Consider the following 23,229-nt stretch of genomic DNA (forward strand, 5'->3'; position numbering starts at 1 on the left):
GTGCGTTTGACATACAATACTATATTAGTTTCAGGTGTACAACATAGTGATTCAATATTTATGTACATTAGGAAGTGATCACCATGATAAATCTAGCTACTATCTGTCATCATACAAAGTTGTTATATATTATTAATTATATTCCTTATAGTTTGTACATTGTATCCCTGTGTCTTACTTATTTCTTAACTGGAAGATGGTACTTCTTTATCCCCTTCCCCTCTTTTGCCTATCTCATCAGGCCCTCTGCTCTGGCAACAATCAGATTGTCCTCTGTATCCATAGGTCTGTTTCTGTTTTGTTTTGTTTCGTTTTTTAGATTTCACATATAAGTGAATTCATACGGTATTTGTCTTTCTCTGCCTGACTTTTTTCTCTTAGCATGAAGTCCTCTCATGGTTTCCTTTCAATCCTTTGCTTTCTTTCCCCCTTTCTCCTGCTCTCCTTTTCTGTTTTGGCACTGGACTTTTGTTTTGTTCCTTCAGTGTGTGTGATTATCACTGTCCCTTCATGATATCAAACTGGAAGAAGATACGTATGACCATCACTAAATCTCCCTCTCCCCAAAGGACACCCCATCCAGATGAGGGATTCTTCCATCATGCAGTACTTTGAAGTATCTTGAATAAAGGCACCCAAACTAAATAGGAGAGGCCTACAACACTGCAGAAATGTATGCAAAGCAGCTCAATTGTGGTTGCTGGATTATTTACAGCAGCTGACAGATTAACCTCTCATACAGCAACCTGACAAATCCAGGGTTGGCAGATGCAGAGATGCAAATATGCCCTAAATATATCTGCAACTTCTAACCAAAGAACAGATTGCCTTATGAGTGTCTTAGATGTGCCTATGAGAAATGAGTATTTTTAAGCAGAATATTTTTATGGGCTCACAACATTATTTTTCCTCATGAAGATCAAAGATTGAGAGAACAAATTATATGATGCCATGAAATTTATACTTAAATGCTTCATAAATGTATGTGTGCTCATCTTTCCTGTACTTCTATTCTGGGAATCCAAATATTAAAATTTCAGATCCCATTAATCCTGATTATACCTACCAAAGTGAAATGAGAATCTTATGAATAAAGAGGAGTCTGGGAACTAACTGGAGAAGTAAAAGATCATTTAACAAATATTCTGAGGATTTATCATGGCCCAATTTTTAGGATAGTGACATAGTGGAGTCAAAGATGTATGAAATATATTCTAAAACCTCTGAAAACATGCAATGTTATGAAGATAAGTAAACAAAAACTAGCAGGGATAAGGTAGAATAAAATAAGTAGCATAAAGATTTGTTGACAATGTATAATTTCAACACAATTGAAATTTTAAAGTGCACTAGAGGGATGAAGGAAGTGTTCTGAGGGACCTGAGAGATGACTTTTTCTTGCCCTTCTGCATGCCCTACTGTGCAAAATCTCCTCACTCCCATGCTTAAACACCAGAGTTCTACACTGATGACCCACAAAGGTCTATCACTCAACCCAGATGCACTTCTTGGACCCAGACCTTCACTTCCAACTTCTGGCTAGGCACCTCCACATTAGTGTCCCAAAGATGCATCATACTCAATGTGTCCCCAAACTCGCAGTTTCCCCTGCCCTAAACCACCTCCTATGTTTAGTAAATATTCAAAAACCATTCTCCCGTGTTCTCAGTGTCAAATCTTGGACCCTTCCTCTGCCTCACTCCTATCTTTGAACAAAATCTGATTCCTCTTAATTAAGTGTGCTATCCTAAGTAGAGTCCTAAAAGCCTGAAAACGAATCTCCTTGCCTCCATCGTGTGTACCTGTCTATCTTCCCAACCAAATGGTGCAAGGGTTTACCTTCCTTCATGTTCTTCTCTCCCTCTTAAGTAGCATTAGTGCCCTCCATTCCTTATATACAGAATATGACTTAAACTTCTTGGCTAAATTTTAAGAGTCTGGCCCCTGCCTATATATCTAGTCATTTCTCCTCCTCACTTGTACCAGATGCACTAGCCATCCTGGAAACTTCCTTTGCTTATGCTAACCCTTTCTGCCTATACTGACCTGCTCTCAGTGATGCCACTCTATGAAGAAGTTTTATCCATCCTTCAAATGTCATCTTATAAGAGCTTTCTTTGACCACTCTTTGATGGAACAGCTCTCCCACTCTTCCCACCACTGGGTCCCATTACCATGCTTTATTTTTGTTCATAACACTTTTCACATATTCCATAGCTCTTTGTTTCATGCCTAGGTCCTGGCTATAGAGTACAAACTTCTAAAAAGACAGTCAGACACATATTTGGGTGCTCAGTCATATTTGTTGAATTTATTGACTGTAATCTTTCAGATACAATTCAATCTCATCTTTTCCCTGAGAGAGAAAAAAATAGTGTTGTCCTTTTAGAGCAAGGATCACAGTCTTCCTTGCACCACCTGCATTCATGTATATTTCAAACCACTAGACTGAAGGGACTGTGGTTCACTCATATCTTTTGCACAGAATGAACACACAATACACGTATATTGAATGGACCTGAATTCAACATAGAGATCTATAATCTGAAATAGATTATCTTTAGGATGGCACATTAGGAAGAAAATAAGAATGACTGAATCTTCAAACGATCTTCAGTTTGGGCATCTAGGACTCCAGAAGAGAAGTTCTTGACCTAGACACAACCTGGAAAAGCTAGGATCCTTCCGTATTTGGAACCAGGAACCACCACTTTTCAAATCTGACGCTGTATATGTTACTGTCGTTCCTCCCACATTGGCTGAATCAGTTTTGAGTTGCTGACAAACTCTTCTTCTGTTCCTGCCATAAAGATCCCCATCCAGGCCACGGTCAAGTTCAGGGTAATTTAAACTCTTGAAGTGGCAGAAATGTTCTTATAAGAATCCTTCAGGCTTACAGGAGCTAAAGTGATTTTTGGAGGGTTCTTTTTTATTTGGTTAGGTTATACTATGTTTTCAGGGTCGGGGGTTTCCTCTCATGTTGATACTTTTCTATAGGATTATAACTTTCTGAATGCCCTTTTATTTTACAGCCAAACATTCAGTTAGACTCTAGGTGGCTGGTGCATAATGCAGAATTGCAAAAGGTGGAGGGTTATGGTTTGGGTCCAGAAGATCATTTGGACTGCTTGAACAAGGCCCAGTCAGCACCATGAAGGAATATTTTTCAGATGACCAAAGCTGTTACAGAAATCAAAAGATTTTGATTCTACAATGACATAAATATATTTATGTATATGCATTTACTTATTTATTTATGCACTCAACAAAAATTTATTAAGTACCCAACTACATACAAGATACGAAGGTAGACTAAAATGTAATAAAACATGGTCTCTGTCCTCAGAGAGAATATATTCCCTACCAAATGTTTCCTTTTTTGACAAGCAAGTGAGTTTTCTATGGAACATCTTAATTTTTTTTTTTAAAAACTAATCAAATGGAACCACTATTTTAAGAATATTAACAAATTATATTCTCAGAACTCTGATGCTACAGAAATCGAATATTAATAAAGAGGCCACTGCTCTCCAGGATGCAAGTGATCATGAAAGTCTCTTCTCCCACTAAAATTTTATGATTCAATGACTATTGAACTCCTTAATAAAAATGACTAGGAAGATGACTTGGCAAGACTTTATGAAGTTGTATGAAGAAACAGTATTAGTTGGAGATACAGGCAAAAGTGATATTTATTTGTTATCTGACACCTTCAAAAATATTGATACTTCTAACTTTGTCTTGTGAAAACATCTTTCATGTAAGCGGATTTAAAAATTCTTGAGTGTCTTCAGTGCTGCAAATCGCATAGTTCAATACTCAGGATAAATTGCCTGTTGTTCAAACTGTCTAGGTCAATTCTCAAACTTGCATTTATAACAAAGAATTAAATTCCCTTAGATCAAAAATCAATTCCATACTCTACAAAAGTTATACCTCAATTTAGAAAATAAAAATATTTCATTTAAAACACAGTTTTATAAAATTGTATTAAACCAACTGATGTTTGATCAAATATCCATTCATCTTAAGAGCTTACTAAAGCAATTGCAACTTGCTGATATATGTGAAGATTCTGGAAGAAATCGGGGCAAAGCATTTGACATTAAACATAATTAATATTTTTCAAGATTTAAACACAACATTCCCTTAAGATATAAAGTACCCAAGTCTAATCCACTAGGTACAATCTGCATTCTCAGTCAGTAATCAAATGTTCTCGGTGCACAAGAGTTCTGCCACTACAGATACTTATCCCTCTGAGAGCAAATACCTTGGGCAGCCCCGTTGTTCCAGATGTGTAAAGAATATACAGCGGGTGTTCTGAAAGAACAGGAACACAGTCATGTGACTGTGCTTTGGCCATCTCTTCATCCCAATCGAGGTCACGACCTGGAGCCAAAGGAACTGTCTCCTACACAGGAAGTATACAGGAATATGCACTGGACAAAGGAGGTTACAGCAGAACAATGGAGACTGACTAAATCTATATATATTAATCTGAGCAGCTGACTGAAAGTCTAGGCCTGGATAGCACTAAATATCAGATTGATGACTACATCTTTCAGGGTCATGAGTTAAAAATATTCCTAAAAAGTCCGACAGTTTAATGTTGGCTTCAACTTGAACTGACCAAAGAACATGTTTTATTCAAATCTAAGGATATCTTTAAGAAATCCAAAGTGATGCAGTCATGTTTTCATCAACAGTCAGAGCTTAACTAACAGAGGTTCATGTTTTCCATAAACATATGTACACTATTAACTTTATAAACCAATTTCTATTTTTCTAACTTCTTTTATTTTGGAACTAAAGTCTTCACAATGAAATGTCAACTAACCCATTAAAATTTTTCTTTATACAAGGGCAATTTAGAACTAATACTGTGGCCGTCTTTCCAAATGATAAAATATTAAATCATTTTCAGGGATGGGGGAGAAATCAATTTTTGCTTTTTCAAGAACAAAAATTCATTTTGAAAATTAATGAGCATAATTAATAATTAATATGGTAGAAATGTTTGTGTCCTTTTTTATTCCTTGAGCCAAGCTCTGTGTTGTAAACTTCATGGTAATAGAGTCATGAGTTAGAGACAATTAAAAGAGAGTAGACCTCTTTATTTAAAATACTGCCAGCAAAACGAGCCAGAGAGATAAAGAGTAAGGAAGTGGCTTATGGAAAAATTATTCTAATGGGGAGTCACAACTATTTAAGTAGAATTAAGATTCAGTACATGCCTGATTATTTTCTGAAATGTTAACTAAGCTCCAGATGACACATCAGGAAGTTTACATTTGGTGAATTTATTAGTTTAGGTACAGGCAAGGCTACACATTCCTCAGTGAAAGTTAGTAAGATCCACCATCTAAAGAGACTACGTAACCATTCATTTCATCAAGGTGATCCCCCAGTGAAGCCCAGAGACTCTGAGGGATTTAGAAAAGCCAGGCCATTTCCATTTTTCAGGATATTGAATATATTAATCAGGGTTGTAAATATGGTCATATATTTAAATGAGTACATTTACAAAATAACACTTCAATCTAATATCACAAATAAAATGCCTTTGTGAATAAACACATTACAGATAACAATCAGAATTGAACTGCGTAAAGGTGAAGTTTAAGGCCCAACTGGCTTCTCTGGCCTCACTCTGATAGACCCTGAATGTGCCAATGAGATAAATAAAAATAGTTAACTGTAACCAGATTGTATATTTCCATTTGTTTTTATGAATCAGATAAACACAACTAATTTCAAATCACCAAGCCTTTGACATTACAATAACAGACCTATAAAAAAAAATTATCACACTGCCTAATGAAAAATGTCAATTGAATGATCACAAAATCGAATGAAATGAGGATTAAAAGAATGGTTATTCTTCAGGCTAAGAAAATACTTTACAGGCATATGTAAAGAAGACTTGCCAAAGGAAGAGAGGGAAAAATCATCATTAGCTTTTACATATATACATTTACTTCTATAGACACGTCCTGTTATCATTCTTAAAAGGCCATATTGGCAGAGCACCAGAGTTGACTGATGTGATGTTCTTTTGATTCTGTCATTGCTTGCTTGAGGCTTAGGAATGGCAGCAAGGTTTTTACCTCCTTTGGCAAAAATGCAATCCTGGTTAATGAGACACACCACTGAGCCTCATAATTTGTGTCTCTAAACTGAAAGCAAAGCCAGTCCACCGGGCTTAATTACTAACTAAACAGCAGGCCTACCATAAGGGACAAGAGTTATCCAAAGCCCTCATCTAAAATAAAGATGAGTCAAAATAGAGGGCAGAGTCTCAAGAAAAAAGGAAAGAGAGAGAAAGCCAGTTATGGGAAGGAGGGATGGAGGCAGGGATATCTACCTATAGAGAGGAAAGAGAAGAGATTTGCATTAGAAAAATCTGAATAGGAAACTTGCATTTCCATTTCAAGTGTGTTTATAAAGTAAAAGAAATAGCACATATCTTATTGATTAAAAGTCATTGAACCAAAGTTCAAATCTTGGCACCAAGATTATTAGCTGTGACTTTGGGCTATGACCTCTCCATAACTCAGTTTCTTCATCTGTAAAATGGGGCCAGGAATAGCATCTACTGCATTGGTTTGTGAAAATTAAATAAGAAGTATATGAAAGTACTTAGCTTTGGGCCTAGCATAAGTTCTTTACAAATTCATGAGTTTATGTATATGCAAATGCCACACACATACTCACAGAAACGCTTGTGTGTGTGTGTGTATGTGTGTTCCTACCTTTCCTCCAACCTCCTCATACCCAAAGCCTCTTTTATTGCTGACTCTGTATTCCTTCACTTAACAGCAACAAGCCTTCTTAAAAATATGCTTGAGGGCATCTGAAAGAAACTCAAAATTCTTTGAGACAGTAAGGATATTAAAATCAATGAGTGCAGCAGTTCATGAACCACAGACTACTAAAACTTTACACAAAAACTTAATGTGGTAATGGGAATTGCTAGGTGGTAATCAAAATGACATAGTTTTAATGCTTTCTATTCTTATATCTTGTCATTTAAGCATTTTCTGCAGATAACCTCTCAAGAGTTCCATAAAATTACATGATTCTTTGCACTCTTATCATTTTTCTTCTGCAAAAAATTTTAATCTGCTAGGAACCCAAGTTGGTTCCACTATAAATAGCTGACACTTGCATGGATGTAAAAATAAGGTGATCATTAGATCAAATTTACTAGGAAAAGCACCGTAAGATGTATTCATTGTGGTCTTAGACTGTTTTTTTTCCTTCATGGATCACAAAATAATTTATCTGTTTAGAATATTCATATTTTGTTTTCCTGAACATAGTTTTATTTCCAGACTAAATGCTTTCTCTAAAATTTCAAAAGACAATTTTTTATATACAAATTAATCATACCACTCCACAAGGCAGGAGAGCTGAGGGATCAAGAATGTGGTCAGAGTGCGTGTGTTCAAATCATGACCCTGACATTCACTAGCTGGGCACGTTATTTTATCTCTGTTCATTGGATTCCTCTTACATAACATAGGAATAATGCTATTATGTAGCTCATAAGTTATCAGCAAGATTTTTTAAACTATTCATTAGTAGAGTATCAAAAATCATATGGTAAACAGTGTTTGTTAGTATCATCGTGATTATTATAATTTAATACATGACACCACAATAGACTATTCATAGAATCCAATTCATTAACATTACATATTATTATATGTGTTTCAATCTTTTTGTTTTAAGCTAGTTTTTTCATAAAGACAGAAAACATCATTCATACCTTTTTTTTTGCAAAAACGGTGACATGCAGGAAGTCTATTTAATAGTTAATAAATCTAGTGTTTTTTTCACATGGTCAAAACTAGAATCATCCTTAGCACATCACCATAAGCAAGCACCAAATTCAATATTCATATTACCATATTTGGACGATTATAAATGAGCACGTTATCTGGTTTGTGTTGTCCCAGTCTCAGTGCTTCTTCTAGAAGGGGAATGTATTCTACTCTTCTTCCAGGTTCAATCCCAAATGATGCTGTAACAACCACCTTGGGCTGCAACAGAAAAATCACAATAATTGAGAAAGTTGAGCAATACTAATTAGGTGAGCACAATATTTCAGGTGCAGGTTGGCAATTTAACATTTTTAAAGAAGTGTTGTAATAATTCTGTTCTCTATTGAGTAAATGACCTGAAAACAATAAACCCTTTGTAAATGTTGTAGACCTAACAACTTCCACAGAGATCTCACTTACCTGCTCCAAACTTCCTGTTCGGTGATGCTTTGGGCCAGTAAGTACGAGCTGTTTAAAAAATATTTCCCAAAGAATTCATGAAGCCAGGTAGAATTGCCCTGAACAGGTGACATGCAATCCTAGAGGCCCCGTATTTACCGAGGTGCCCATACTGGTTGGTTGGTGCTGAAGTTGTAGTGTTTCTTAGGTGGGAAGGGTCAGCCTGTTGCTAGCAGGAAGGGTTACTACATTTTTTTATGTCAGCATCTCTGCTTAAATGTGACCACACAAAAAAAGGGACCTGAATCTCTGATTTTTTTCTTTCATGATTCTTTTCTCATTCTAAATACATTCATTTTTGCCAAATACTATATTTGTAATTTTGTTGTATTTTTCTTAAAAGGGCCCCCAAGTGATTTAAGTTTCAAGCCCCCCAAAGCCTGAACCTGTCATTAAGTTACACTTGGCACTTTTCTTTACCTGACAACTTGCTAGTCCTTCTTCAAGATATACTGTGGTGTAGCCAAAAGGTGTCCCTGGAGGGAACTGAAGAAGTCAGGGTTAATCTCCATTCTGGGCAGGCCCCAGATGTCCACCTATAGTCAAAATGTTCCTTCAACCCCACACTGAACAGGAAGATCCCCAAGGCCAAATATGGATCCCATTTATCTCTGTGTCTTCTATGCCTGGTCCCAATGCTCGCCATACCACAAACTCTCAATAAATGTTTTTGGAACTGAACCAAAATTCTCATTAATTTGCAGAAACAAACATGTCTTTATTATTTTAAGTACACTGTTTCTTCACCAAGAAATCCAAAGCAAAGGAGGCAGATAATAAATTATTCAGGAGACAGATAATCAATCCAAGATAGTGCATCCATTCCTGAATTCTGATTTCTAGTTACAATGCATTTCATCTAGGAAAGGTTTATATTATACCAAGTTATGCATATATCATACTGTCTGCTTTTTGAATATCATTTAATATTCATGGAGCTGAGGCTCAGTGCAGTTACATAGCTTGCCCCAGGTTACAAGTGGTGGAATCAGAAAGAGGGCTAGTTCTGTCTGGTTACAGAACTTTTCTCTTCACGCTGTATCAAGCTGCCTTTTAAAAGAAAAAAAAAGAAAGAAAAGAAAAATAAGTCTTGTTTCCTTTTATTATATTTTTAAAGGCCTGACATTTGAATAGAGTTCACATTTTAATATCTGCAATACTCACAAAAATAATTCTAGACAACATTCCCTAAGATTAGAATTCAGAATAAATGAAAGTAAGTTCCATATCAAATTAAAAATATATATAGAATATATCAAAGATTGAATAATTTAATAAAGTCAAAATTAGACTCTTTCCGTCAAAAAAAGAATCCCTTCTACATTTCTATTCAACAGCCTTTTATTGGAGATTTTATTTGGTCTAGACTGACTTGTTAGGATACTGTGCAGTCTTCCCATCTTCATCTGTTAAAATAAAGCTTTTTCTTGAGGCAATTTATTTGAAAATCATGACATCAAAATCATTCCTGATTTCAACTATTCATTCTATCCAAGTATCTCAGATATATATCTCTATCTCCTCACCTTTAATTTGACCTGTTCAATGGTCATGCCTATAAGCATATACACTCATTGCCTAAACTCCTTAAGAAAGGTGTGTGTGTGTGTGTGTGTGTGTGTGTGTGTGTTGATGTGGGAAACAAAGGCAGAAGAAAAATTATTAAATTTCCTTACTACCTTACAGCCCATTGACAAGTCCTTGAAACAGAGTGACCTTCCTCTAGGGACTCAGCTGCCTCGATGTTAATACTTTGCTAAGGGCAAAAGACAATCTTAGCCTGACCCCCAGGACCCTGTAAGTCTACTTTAACATATAAAAATTCCTTTGGAAACTTACTTTATCTCTACCCCCCAAGATACATGTTGGCAATCATCCTCCAAGTATATGATCCACCACTATACACATCTGAAGAGTCTCATGACTGAGTTTTTCCTACACATAACAAATGACCTTTTCCTAACAACAGCTAGCCCCTTCAGGATCCTGGAAACTTTGTTTCCAAAATACCTGGGAGGCTTATGCTATCCTTAACCCCTTCCCAACTTGAAAGTATATCACGGGCCACTCCTCATGACCCCAATGCAGCTCTTTCTGCCAACGGGTCCTGTCTCTGTTCTTTAATAAAACCACCTTTTTGCACCAAAGACGGCTCAAGAATTCTTTCTTGGCCATCGGCTTCAAACCCAAATGTCTTTCCTACATCATGTGTGATGAATAAAAACTTAGCCAGTGATATACTATACATTTTATAAATCCTCATTTTTATGTATCTCAATTTCCCCACATCATATAATTTCCTTAAAAAGGAAATAATACATATAATACATCTCATACTTTTATCCAAATGGTATTTAGGATTTCTGTAGCTAAAACGCTGGAGTCTATAGCTTCCTCAAAGGAGACCCCAGCAGCCCACTGGTTTGCAGGTAAGTGACTATTTCCCCCCTAGATTTATCTTCATAAGCACTGACTCAATATGTTTGAAAAAGAGAGAAAATAATCTATCCAGTTAGTCCACAAACCAGCTTCTTAGTTCTACTAACTGATCTATTACCAGATGAAGTCAGATATGCAAACCCTCACTGTCTGCCTTGCACCTAGGGGACCCTCAATACCTATTAGCTCCCTTGTTAGGAAGGTCTCATCTCGGGTTTGTGAAACTCTGAAGGTCAACCATCTGTTACTCCCGTAACTACCTTCCTTCCTTAATCTTCCCGCTGCTATTACTCTGTTGCACATCGCCCATTACTTCACAGACAGACCACCTGCCAATGGATCTTATTCCAGGCTCTCGCCTCCCTCCCACTCACTATGTCATATTGCCTCCTGTTAGCATTGCTTAAATGTTTTGAGCAGGTGCTTAAAAACTTTGACGAGTCAAGGTCTACAGGACTCAGTTCAGACAAAACTGCCTTTGTAAGCTCACCACCTCTCCCTCTTCAGCCACCTCTGTCTCTTCCCCGTCCTCCCAATGAATTTTACCCTTTACTATCTCTTTAAAGACTCATATTCTTTTTCTCTCCTTTTGGATCCCACAACATCATTCTCTTCAACTGGCTGAATCTTAGGCAAGATCTAACTCAAATCTCAACTCCAGGAAGTCTGCTTCAGCCACTCCAACTAAAAGAAGTCCTTCCTTCTTCTAACTCAGGGGTCTGTGAACAATGGGTGAGAACCAGACCCTGCCCACAGCATGTTTCTGCCGAGTTTTCTCGGGACGCTGTCATGTCCTCTGCTTACACAGTGTGTAAAGTTGCTTGAGCACAGCTGGGGAGTTGCTGTAGCCACCTGTAACCCACAATGCCTAAAACAGTCACTGTCTGGTAACTTAGCAGAAAAAAGTTGGCTGATTCCTGCTCTAAATTCATAAGGAGATGATAGCTAACCTTTTTTAAGTAAGTACTAAATACCAGGCACTGTGTTAAATGCTTTCAATTCAATATCTCAATGATTATTTCACAACAGCCTTATCAAGTTTGTTATTCTAGTACCCCATTTAAACATGCAATCCACCCCCCCGATAGCCCTTCTTCACCACTGTACTTATACCACCATTCCTGGAAGTATGTACGTTATAAAGCTACTATGTGTTCCATCCATTTGGTAAGGATCACTCATTATCGAGTTCTTGGGATAGTACCTGGTATATAGTAGGAAGTTAATAAATACGTTAATGAATAAATTGGTTATTACTTATTTTCCTTGTATGTCTTATACGCCCCAAGCTAACTTGAAAGGTATGCATCTAATCTTGTATTTTATAGTCCTCACAGCTCCTGGCAAGATGTTTTTCACATAAGATTGACCCCAAAGTAAATTTTTGGGTAATATATATATGCCAAGGAAAACACAAATTTTAAGTATCTCATTTGAAAGGAGAATCTTATAAGTACAGATCACTCTTGGATGGTTCACACAGATAAATATGGCTGTACTGTATGTAGATACTACTTGATTTCTCCAAATAAAGCACTTACCTTTGCATGATCAATACGACTGCTTAGTTCTTTGGATGCAAATCCCCCAAAAATGAGACTGTGGATGGCTCCTATCCTTGCACATGCCAGCATGGTATACATCGCTTGCGGGATCATGGGCATGTAGATAACCACGGTGTCACCTTTCTTGACACCATGCTTGACCAAAACACCGGCCAGCTTAGAGACCTATAAAAAAATCATTACATCAGCCAAGTGTTTTCTGTGTTACTTCACTAAACTTCTAAGACAGTAACACAAGAAGATGATCATCATCTTGGTAGTGGTTTAAAGAAGCCTGAGTAACACATATTTGATGATGATGTAAGCTTAGACCGTAGCAGTAATAAAAGACACCTGTCTTAGAGTAATTGACTATAAACCAACTTACTATTATTATGCAATATGAACTCTGTGGCTTAAATTTGCTTAATTATCCATTCAACAACATATTTACTGAGCAACTATGATGGACCAGACACTGTGTTTCAAGTTGGGAACACAAACAATGAAAAACAAAGACACAGATATGTCCCTGTGGAGCTTTTATTCTAAAGGGGAAATTTGTCCAGTGAACAGAAAAGTAAAATAATGACAAATATGGATATATGTTGGCTTAACTGTTGAAAGAGACAAGTATGTGTCAGGAAAGAAAGCATTATCATACACTTAGAAGGTCAGTCAGACAGACTGTGTTATTATCATTCCTATTTTAAGTATACGGCAACTGAGACTCAAGTATAACAAATAGCTAACCTGGGACCAGAGAGGTAGTAAATGATGTAACCAGGATACCATCACAAGTCTTTCAACCTCTTATTGTCCCTTCTGCTGCCTGAAGCCAATTATTTTTTTTCTTTATAGTTCTTTTATACTAATTATCTATACAAAGTGACCGCCCTCTATATTGAGATCAAACATACAAACTTCTTTCTACTTTTAACACATGTTTTGGGGACCAAAACAGACTGTGTAAAATATACCCAGATCTAAGTGAATACAAAGTTCAACATACTTTCATTTAAAAAATGTATACCAAGCACCTGTATATGGCAGACACTCTTTTCTGATACATCTGTAAACAAAACAAGACCAAGATCTCTCTCCTCAGAGGACTTATGTTTTAGCAGAGTAAATACTTACAATAAACATAAGTCAATTATGTATTATGTTAAAAGGTAGTCAGTACTGTGGGCGGAGGGGGGAGTAGAACAAAGTAGGGGGGTTGAGAATGAGGGGGATAGGATTCTCAATGGGACAGTGAGGGTAGACCTCACTAAGAAAGTGGCATTTCAGCAAGGACAGGTACACATTAAGAATAAGTGGATATCCACAGGTATGCTCTTTCCAGCAGAGAGAACAGTACAAAGGTGTGAGGGGGATCATCTGTGATGTGATGGAGTAACAGCAAGGAGACCAGGGAGCTGGAACAGAAAGAACAAGGGAGAAAGTGGTGATAGATCAGGTCAGAGAGTGAAAGAAAGGGCCCAGAAGAGCCCAATGGGCAATAGGAAGGACTACGGCTTGCCCTTCGATGTGGCTGTTCAAGATAATGAACAGAGGAGGCCTGAGACAAGGAATTGGGCCACAGGGCTATTCATGGATCCTTTCCTTTCATTCTACTTCTCCTACTTTTTCAGCAAGTTCAAAGGACTTGGAATTCTGATCATTCTTCCTTTTTCTCTTTATTCACTTCTGTGCAGATGGGGAAAGATGTGGTCAAAGTTAAGGGCTCTGGTAAAAGATAGAAAGTAACAAACAACTCAGTGTTTTGCTCTCCCCTAACTATGCGCTGTCATTTAGTGTTATTTTTTAAGAACTCAAAGCTGCCCAGCAGAAGGTTATGAGAAAGATATACAAAAGTAATATAAATTGTCAATTTAAATTCTATTTGGAGCTCAAGACCAAGAAAAACACTGGAAAATTATATCCAAACCCTCAGGGTGCCATCCCCATAGAAAGTGGCCATGCTCTGTGATCACATTACTGGGTATCCCATTTAAGGTACAGCGCTAGGAGAGACCAATGAGAAGAGCTTATCCTATTTACAGCTATAATTTCAGCATCTTGAATAGTGTCTATTGTTGAATAAAAATGATCTTCATCCAAGACCCAACCTAGCAGTGATTCAGTAACTTTATATTCCAGTCTCACTTCACAATGTTGCTGGAAGATGCCTAACATCTGAAAGAAATTTTCTGTCCTCTAAAAGAAATGATATTGATGAATTCAAGAACTTTTTGAGGGAAAAAAAATCTCAAAATGACCAAATGTGATGACAAGATGTATTTAAGTTGGAGTCATGGCACATCTTTAAAAAAAAATGAGCCAACATATTAAAATTAGGAGGCTTCATATACAAATCCAGATTTCCAGGTTCTCCTGAAAAATTGTAAAGTCTAGCAACACTGGGCCTCTGTTTTGGAATGACAGCAATCAATTAAACCTGGTATCAGTGACTAGGTTGAACTCACCATTCCCTGGAGCCATTAATCACAGAGCATAAATTTTTCTTTCCATCCTGAGTTTAAAATATATTCTTCCACATCTTGTTTATTTTATGTTATATGCTTACACCATAGTTCTATGACCATAAAGGGTGTGATATATACTGATAATGAATTTTTTTCCCCACCCGTTTCTCCTACTTATATTAGCTGCTTGGCTCAGGCATCTGAATTGTGAACCACTTCCCTGAAGACAATTAGTAAATTAGGCTGCACCAGGTCTGTACAACCACTAGATGGCGTCCATTTGGCCTTGTTAACCTTGCTTTTTGCAGCCTCTCAATGTTGTGATACTGCGCTCACCACATCAGAGTTGCCATAGAGAAAAAAGTTTTACATGATCAATAGAGAGAATTTCTTTTTCAGTAGTGTCCAGGGTAAATGTCACTCCAATAAAATTTTACATTGTAAATTGTACACATATATAAAATTATATATATATATATATGTATGTATATATATGAATGAAGTTGAATGGGAAAACATTTCTGATGAGACTAATAGGCATATAAAAAACAAAATATTAGCTCAAGCAAGAAAAATAAGTGGATATTGGTTTAATATGAAAATATGTGGTGATATTTCATTACGAAATATTTCTTACTAACATTAAATCTAGAGATAGTACGGGAGTCTTAGAACAGAATACTTAAGTCTTGTTTCAGACACAAATAAAATCGTTTTGAAAATAAGTGTAGGCAAGAGCAAACAAGAAGAGGAAAAATCTAGAAATCCCAGTCCTGAGAATCCATAATCACTCAAAGAAAGTGCTATGAAACTTCAATACAAAGGGCAATTTGTTTATTGCTATTTCACAGCTCATCTTGTTTTTATTGACTTTCAGATGGAAAAATTATCAAAGAGAAGGAAATCCGATATTATTTTTATTCAGTGTTAATATTCTTCTTATCCTACCATAGATATCTGAATGTAACTTTATAATTTGTATTGCTATTCAAAGAGAAAATAGTTAACATGTATCTTGTATAATCTATAGTTTCTCAATGAAAGGAAAAGTTAAATCATGTGTCCTTCACCCAATCCATATTCATTTTTGCACCTTCTTAAGATTGTGTTTTAATTTATCAACAATTTAATCATTTTCTATCACTCATACACCACTAAATTGGTTTTCCGTCTAATGTCAAGGGCAGTACACATGCTATGAAATCATGGTCAGGCCGTGCCTCTCTGCTAGCAGGAGGATAACTGAGCGGTGAAGGAAGCCCGAAGAAACAAAATGAATGTACATATTCATTTAGATACAACACTATTTGCTTCTTCCCACTAGAGACTATTTGAATTAATCATTATTTTGATTAATAGCTAATTTAAAGCCGCTCAAATGTATAAGTATCCTGTCATTGATTCAACTTATACAATATCTGCTACGCATACTATCCTGAAGTCAAGTTTGCAGAGGCAAAATAGGAAGACATAGTCCTTAAAGCAAAGAAATGAAGAGTCCAGGGAAAAAGAACATAAATAAATAGTAATGACAAAGTAAGAAAATGTAACAGCAGATATTTATGTTATGTGAAATGGTATACACATAGATTTGGTTTAAATATAAAATACATGCTTATTTTTGATATAAGTAAAAACTTTAAATTTTAAAATTATAAAATGAAAACATATTAGTATAAATAATAAAAAAGAATTTAATAAATTTTGTATGTAATCATTCTGCAAAATCTTCATTCAAAAGCAGTCTGTGGGTTAGTATAATTTCACGATCAAATTCCATGACACAACTATAAACATTAGGTGAAATTGATCAAAGACTATTTTCTGTAGAGTAAATTAGCACTTGCTTCACAAACAGCAAGTGTGTCTATCTAAAGAAAATCCTGTTTGTATGAGAAAGATAGTGTTGGTATCCAAATTATAGTAAAAAGATAATAATTATGGGCAATTTCAGGGCCATTTCCAAGAAAACTATATGAAAGAGAAGACAAGAGGAAGCATATTTTCAAGCTGCAATGATGTCTCACTGCACACCCTGGTCCAATCAATCACAGAAAATATAACTAATGTAAAAACCAATTATAATATCTGAGGAAGCAATCTTCTTTTCCTAAAATTCTACTTGAAAAAGATTCAGAAACCTTCCCATGGTGTTCTATATAAAAACACCTCAAAAGATGGGGAGGAAGCAGGGAATTTACAGGTGGCTGCTCTATAAAGTTTGAATCAGACTTTTCTAAAACCCAGTAAGTATAGCCAGCGATCCTAGTAAAGACACAAATGTGGAATAGCTTCCACAAGGCACAAAGTGATGGTATCCTTTAACTGTCCACATGCAAGCAAATGTTGCTATTGTTAAGGAGATTTAAGCTACATGATGCCTATTCATTTCGCTCCTGGACCATTTGTCATCTCTTGGTTTCCAATCTTGGCCACTATAGTTTCTTCTTCAGAGAATCCAAAGTGATGGAGCTTCCTATCATACTTTGAATAAAATACAGTCTTGGGGTGCCCGGGTGGCTCAGTTGGTAAGGGTCTGCCTTCAGCTCAGGTCAGGATCTCAGGGTCCTGGGATCGAGCCCCACGTCGGACTCCCTGCTCAGCGGGGAGTCTGTTTCTCCCTCTCCCTCCCCCCGTTCATGCTAGCTCTTGCTCTCTCTCTCTCTCAAATAAATAAATAAATAAATTTTTAGGAAAATATATAGTCTTTACAATGGCACACAAGGTCCTACAGGATCTGACTCGTGGATACTCCCCAACCTCACCTTCTTCCACTTTCTTCTCATTGCTGGCTTCCTGGTGCCCCTTGATGACCCAAGTTTGTTCTTGTTCCAGGGCCTCTGCCTGATCTGATTTTCACTCCAATGGGCACATGGTTCTCTCTCAGTCTCTATTTGGGTCTGTGTCACTGGGTCATCTTCTTGGTGACAAGTAGTTTTTTCTGACAAACGTATCTAAAATGGCAGCCCAAGTCACTCTGTAGAGTCATATTATTCTTCACTTATATTGTATAACTTTTCATTTATGTTGTATTATCTTTTTATTCAAAATGTATCATCTTCCTAATTAGAATGCAATTTCCCTATAAGGAAAGATGATATCATTCACTACTATAGCCTATGATGCCCACAGTAGTGCCAAATATATATCGGGTGTCCCAAAAGTATGCTTTAATAAATAAGTAAATTGACTCCATCATCATTCTAGTCCAGAAAAATGAATTCAAAACAGATGGTCTATTGATGTTGTCGAGTTAACTTTCTAAAAGGTCAGAGGTTAGCCACCCTGAAAATAAGACAAATCATCTACTAAGAATCATCTACTATCAATAAATGACAAAAATAAATTAATTAAGCAAATGTAAAAATTCATGGACCAGAATATCAGGTTTCCAAGAAAGCCAAGTAAGGTAAATGTTTTAAGCAGAGATTTAGGTGAGGCAGGATATAAACCTTCACAGTCAGGCAATGCACTAAAACAAGATTCTCACTGCATTAAAAAATAAAAATTCCCGGGGCGCCTGGGTGGCTCAGTTGGTTAAGCGACTGCCTTCGGCTCAGGTCATGATCCTGGAGTCCCGGGATCGAGTCCCACATCGGGCTCCCTGCTCGGCAGGGAGTCTGCTTCTCCCTCTGACCCTCCTCCCTCTCATTCTCTCTCTCTCAAATAAATAAATAAAATTTAAAAAAAAAATAAAAATAAAAAAAAAATAAAAAAATAAAAAAAAATAAAAATTCCCTGTGGGGCCCCTGGGTGGTGCAGTTTATTAAGTGTCCAACTCTTGGTTTCCACTCAGGTGGTGATCTCAGGGTCCTGAGATAGATCCCCCTGTCCGGCTCTGCGTTCAGCGCTGAGTCTGCTTCAGATTCTCTCTCCTTCTCCTTCTGCCCCTCGGGCTAATGCTCTCTCTCTCTCTCTCTCTCTCTAAATTAAATAAAAATTTTTAAAAATTAAAAAGATGTAAAAAAATAAAAATTAAAATAAAATAAATAGATAAAAAAATAAAAATTCCCCAATGTAGAGCAGACAAGTGACGTTTTTGGAAATAATTATTTCTCTCAGACAAGGATTAGATTTTTCTTTACTTTTTAATGGATGAGTAACTGTTCTTTTTCATGAATCCATTCAGTATATAATATGAGCTTATGCTATAAGGCCTGTATTAGACATGATGTTGGTAAAAAAACAAATACATAAATAAAATATTACCCCAATCCTCAAGGAATATTACTCTGGTCAAGAAATACACTAATAAGTAGATACACTAATAAGTAATGTAAAAAGCAAAAATAAACTCATGTATGGAGAAAGTGTCCTGGACTTCAAATCATGGAGAAATAGCTTCTGGCACAGAGGGAAGTGAAAAGAAGTGAGTTTACACTTCAAACAATCTCAAAAAATCTGGCTGAGAAAATTCAAGGGGATTGGTTGTCTTGTTGTCATTTTGAGTTGATGCTTAGACATTTTCATTTTGAATGCATGACTCTAAACATGGGAAAAAGTAAGCTAGGAAATATTAAAATGTTGCTTTCTCATTTAATTTATTCCTTCCTGTAGCATCTATTAAATTGGTCCAATACTTATTTTCTTTACATGGCGTATTCTCAGAATCTAATCTAACTTACAATTTATTCAGTTGAGAAGTTATTCAAAACAGAGTTTTAGCTACAATTTTCGTAAAAATTTAAATCAGTAGTTGGTGCCTACTCATCTACAATTTCAAATGAAATACAAATGTGTCTGCTAAAACATATTTTACAACATGGCATTATACAAAATAGTTTACAAAAATAATAAGGCTTATGGAGAAATAAGGTTGAGCTAGGACTCAAAAATGAACATAACTAGAGTTCTTTAACATTGGTAAAAGTACTGCGACAGCATCATGTTCCATAGATCAGTTACAGGCTTAAACAGTGGGACTCATGCTTTCTGTTCTAAGATATTCTACTGGAGGGCATTTGCTTCCAAATTTCCTTGCAAAGAGGGACTGGTCAAAACAGCAGTGTAGGTTATGTAGCAGTATCATTAATTATTTTTAAATAATTTTTAAATTATCTTCTTAGCTTTAGATTCTTAAAACCACTTGACTCATCAACACTGAAAGATCTTCATCATTTTTTTTTCTTTTGAAAAGGTTTTCAGATATGGATAAGGTGTTCTCTTTTTTTTTTTTTTAATTTTTTTATTGTTATGTTAATCCCCATACATTACATCATTAGTTTTAGATATAGTGTTCCATGATTCATTGTTTGTGCATAACACCCAGGGCTCCATGCAGAACGTGCCCTTCTCAATACCCATCACCAGGCTAGCCCATCCTCCAAACCCCCTCCTCTCTAGAACCCTCAGTTTGTTTTTCAGGGTCCATTGTCTCTCATGGTTCTTCTCCCCCTCCGATTAGGTGTTCTCTTTAAATTGTGAGAAAGTCTCTCCTGGACTTGCTAACAAGGTAATAATCCAATAGGAAAATGAAGGGGAAAAGGTTTGAATGGGCACTATAGAAAAGTGGAACAAATGGCCAATAAACACAGGAAAAAGGAGCTCAATTTCTGTAGTCATTAGGGAAAAGCAAACTAAAACCACAATACAATATCACCACATATTCACCACAAAGGCCCAAACTGAAAAAGACTTGGAATTCTCGGGGCCCCTGGGTGGTTCAGTCAATTAAGCATCTGCCTTCGGCTCAGGTCATGATACCAGGGTCCTGGGACTGAGTCCCGCATCCGGCTCCCTGCTCTCCCTCTCCATCTTCTCCCTCTCCATCTCTCTCTCCATCTGCCACTCCCCCTGCTCGTACTCTTTCTCACTCTCTGTGATAAATAAATAAAATCTTTAAAAAAATTAAAAAAAAAAAGACTTGAGATTCTCAATACCAACTGTTGACAACTGACATTCTCATACACTGCAAGTGGGAATGTAAATTGGTACAACCGGTTTGGAAAACTATTAAATGAAAGAATCTCATACACAAAGAGTTGAATAAAAAAGCCAGTGAGTATACATTCTATTATTCAGTTTATACAAAGTTCAAAAGCTAGTAAATGTCATCATGGATGGTGTGTAGATGTCTGAATAATAATCCCATAAAGGCTGAATAAGAAATGACTAAAACAAAGCAATAATACGTGCTTCTGGGGGCTGGGGATATTCTGTCTCCTGATCTGGTTACGTGGGTGTGTTCTGTTTGTGAAAAATCTAACAAGCTTTATACTTATGTTCTGTGTACTAATCTGAATGTATATGACATTTCATCCTAAGTTTAAAAAATGGCATGCTAGGAAAAAAACCCACACAAAGCACTGTAAATTCAATCTCATACCAGCATCATTCACCTACTCACCGAGCGTGGAGAAGGTAATTCACCTTACAGAGATATACCTTTTAGCAGAGCTGACTGCAGTACAACTGAAGTTTTTATTGCTTATTTAAGAAGTTTAAAGAAAGAAAACTAAGCATATGCACTGTTGTAACCCTTCCCCTCAACAACACACCATTGGCAGCACTGAATTTCTGCATGTTCTGGTTTTTGTGTTATAGGTTCTTGCTTAAGGAAATGCTGATGATGTGACAGACAAAGAACTATCAGATTATCTTACCCTGACATATTTCTGAGACGATGGAATTCATATTTTGAAAAGAGCATCCTAAAGGTCAGAGTTGGAGGGAAGACTTCTAATGGGACATGGCCCTTGACCTCAGAGTAATTTTCTCCTCCAAATTATTCAACCTTCATAATTACAATCACCAGCATAATTATATCTCAAAGAATTACCTTCAGTGGAGATAATAGACACTTTCAGTTCAAATTAAATCAGGAAAATTTAGCACACACGGGGTTTCATCAATTTTCCCCATATATATATACTCATGAAAATTTCTCAAATGCCTTTTAGTGGTCACATTTTTATTTAGCAAATAAATAAATAAAAATTCACAACTGGGGGCAACTGGGTGGCTCAGTCGGTTAAGCTTCTGCCTTTAGCTCAGGTCATGATCTCAGGGTCCTGGGATCGAGCCTCACGTCGGGCCCCCTGCTCAGAGGGGAGCTTGCTTCTCCCTCTACCCCCTCCTCGTGCTCTCTCTTGTGCTATCTCTCTGTCTCTCAAATAAATAAATAAAATCTTTAAAAAAATAAAAATAAAATACATTTAAATTTTTTTAAAAATCACAATTGTTTGAATACCAAAAAAGAGCAAACTTACCACACACAAATGGAGGTATACTCAAAATGAAATTAGAGATAGAGAAAATAAATTCGAAGTAGGAATTTCCAAAAATGATGAATACTATATATAACATACGCATCCAAATACAAACATAAACTCACACACACCCCTTTATTTCACTGAGCTTTGATAGAACCACTAACTTGAAAAGAGCTACCAAGAGAAGGACACAATAAACACATCCATTTCTCCTGCAATGCAGATCTGGGTTGTAAGTGTGGAAAATTCATGGAGGAAATATTCATCTTGAACTTCCAAGCCCAATGTAAATAAGCTACAATTCTTCACAGGTAGTAAGAGGTCAGAACTTACTTAGAAAGAAGCTCGTGTTATATTACCGATAAAATTCAAAGATAAGAAGTTCCTACAATAAAGGAAGCTAGAGTCATTTAGAAATTTCAAATCGTATTTCCTTCATTCATTCCTTCATCATTCAACACATGTTCACTACGCACCAGTCCCCACTCTGTGAACAGAACAAAAGCCCCTTCCCTCAAGGAAAGTACATTCTGGAAGAGGAAACAACACAAAAGAAGATAGCTAAGTAAAAGAAAAACAGCCGTACTGAGTAATAAATGGCAAAATTAAAAAGAAAGCAGAAAAGGGAGGTCCGAAGTAGTGCGGACATGGGAACATTTGTATTTAATATGGCCAGGGAAAATCTCATCCAGCTACCATGGAAAATAACATCCAGGTACCATGAACCATAGCTATCTGGAAGAAACACTATCTCAAGCAGAAGGTAGGTAAGTACAAAGCTCCAAGTCGGGAATGGAGCAAGTTGAAAGTTAACTGCAGGAGGCAGTGGGGTCAGGGTGTGCAGTGTAGTGGGGCTGGGGTATACAGTGTAGTGGGGTTGGGGTGTGCAGCGTAGTGGGGTTGGGATGTGCAGTGGGGCTGGGGTGTGCAGTGCAGTGCAGTTGGGTGTGCAGTGTAGTGGGGCTGGGGTGTGCCGTGCAGTGGGGCTGGGATGTGCAGTGCAGTGGGGTCGGGGTGTGCAGTGCAGTGGGGTCGGGTGTGCAGTGCAATGGAGTTGGGGTGTGCAGTGCAGGGGGGCTGAGGTGTGCAGTGCAGTGGGGCTGGGATGTGCAATGTAGAGGGGTTGGTTGTGCAGTGCAGTGGGGTTGGGGTGTGCAGTGCAGTGGGGTCGGGTGTGCAGTGCGGTGAGGCTGGGATGTGCAATGCAGTGAGGTTGTGGTGTGCAGTGAAGTGGGGCTGGGGTGTGCAGGGCAGTGAGGTCGGGGTGTGCAGGGCA

General features: G+C 37.0%; 1 protein-coding gene across 4 annotated transcripts in view; it reads right to left on the reverse strand.

Annotated features, from left to right (window-relative positions):
- ACSS3 (acyl-CoA synthetase short chain family member 3) overlaps positions 1 to 23,229 on the reverse strand; it is a 147,506-nt gene that overhangs the window by 85,068 nt on the left and 39,209 nt on the right. For 3 of the 4 annotated variants that reach the window (XM_032393748.1, XM_032393746.1, XM_032393745.1), the window contains exons 3-5: positions 12,269 to 12,457; positions 7,914 to 8,048; positions 4,274 to 4,414 (exon numbers count right to left, since the gene is read on the reverse strand). In XM_032393748.1, the coding sequence (XP_032249639.1) occupies positions 4,274 to 4,414; positions 7,914 to 8,048; positions 12,269 to 12,457 (465 nt within the window). The remainder of the gene's footprint in view (positions 1 to 4,273; positions 4,415 to 7,913; positions 8,049 to 12,268; positions 12,458 to 23,229) is intronic. The other variant, XM_032393747.1, reaches the window with a different exon arrangement.

This window comes from Phoca vitulina, unplaced genomic scaffold (genome assembly GCF_004348235.1).
Source record: "Phoca vitulina isolate PV1807 unplaced genomic scaffold, GSC_HSeal_1.0 scaffold76, whole genome shotgun sequence".
NCBI classification, from domain to species: Eukaryota; Metazoa; Chordata; class Mammalia; order Carnivora; family Phocidae; genus Phoca; species Phoca vitulina.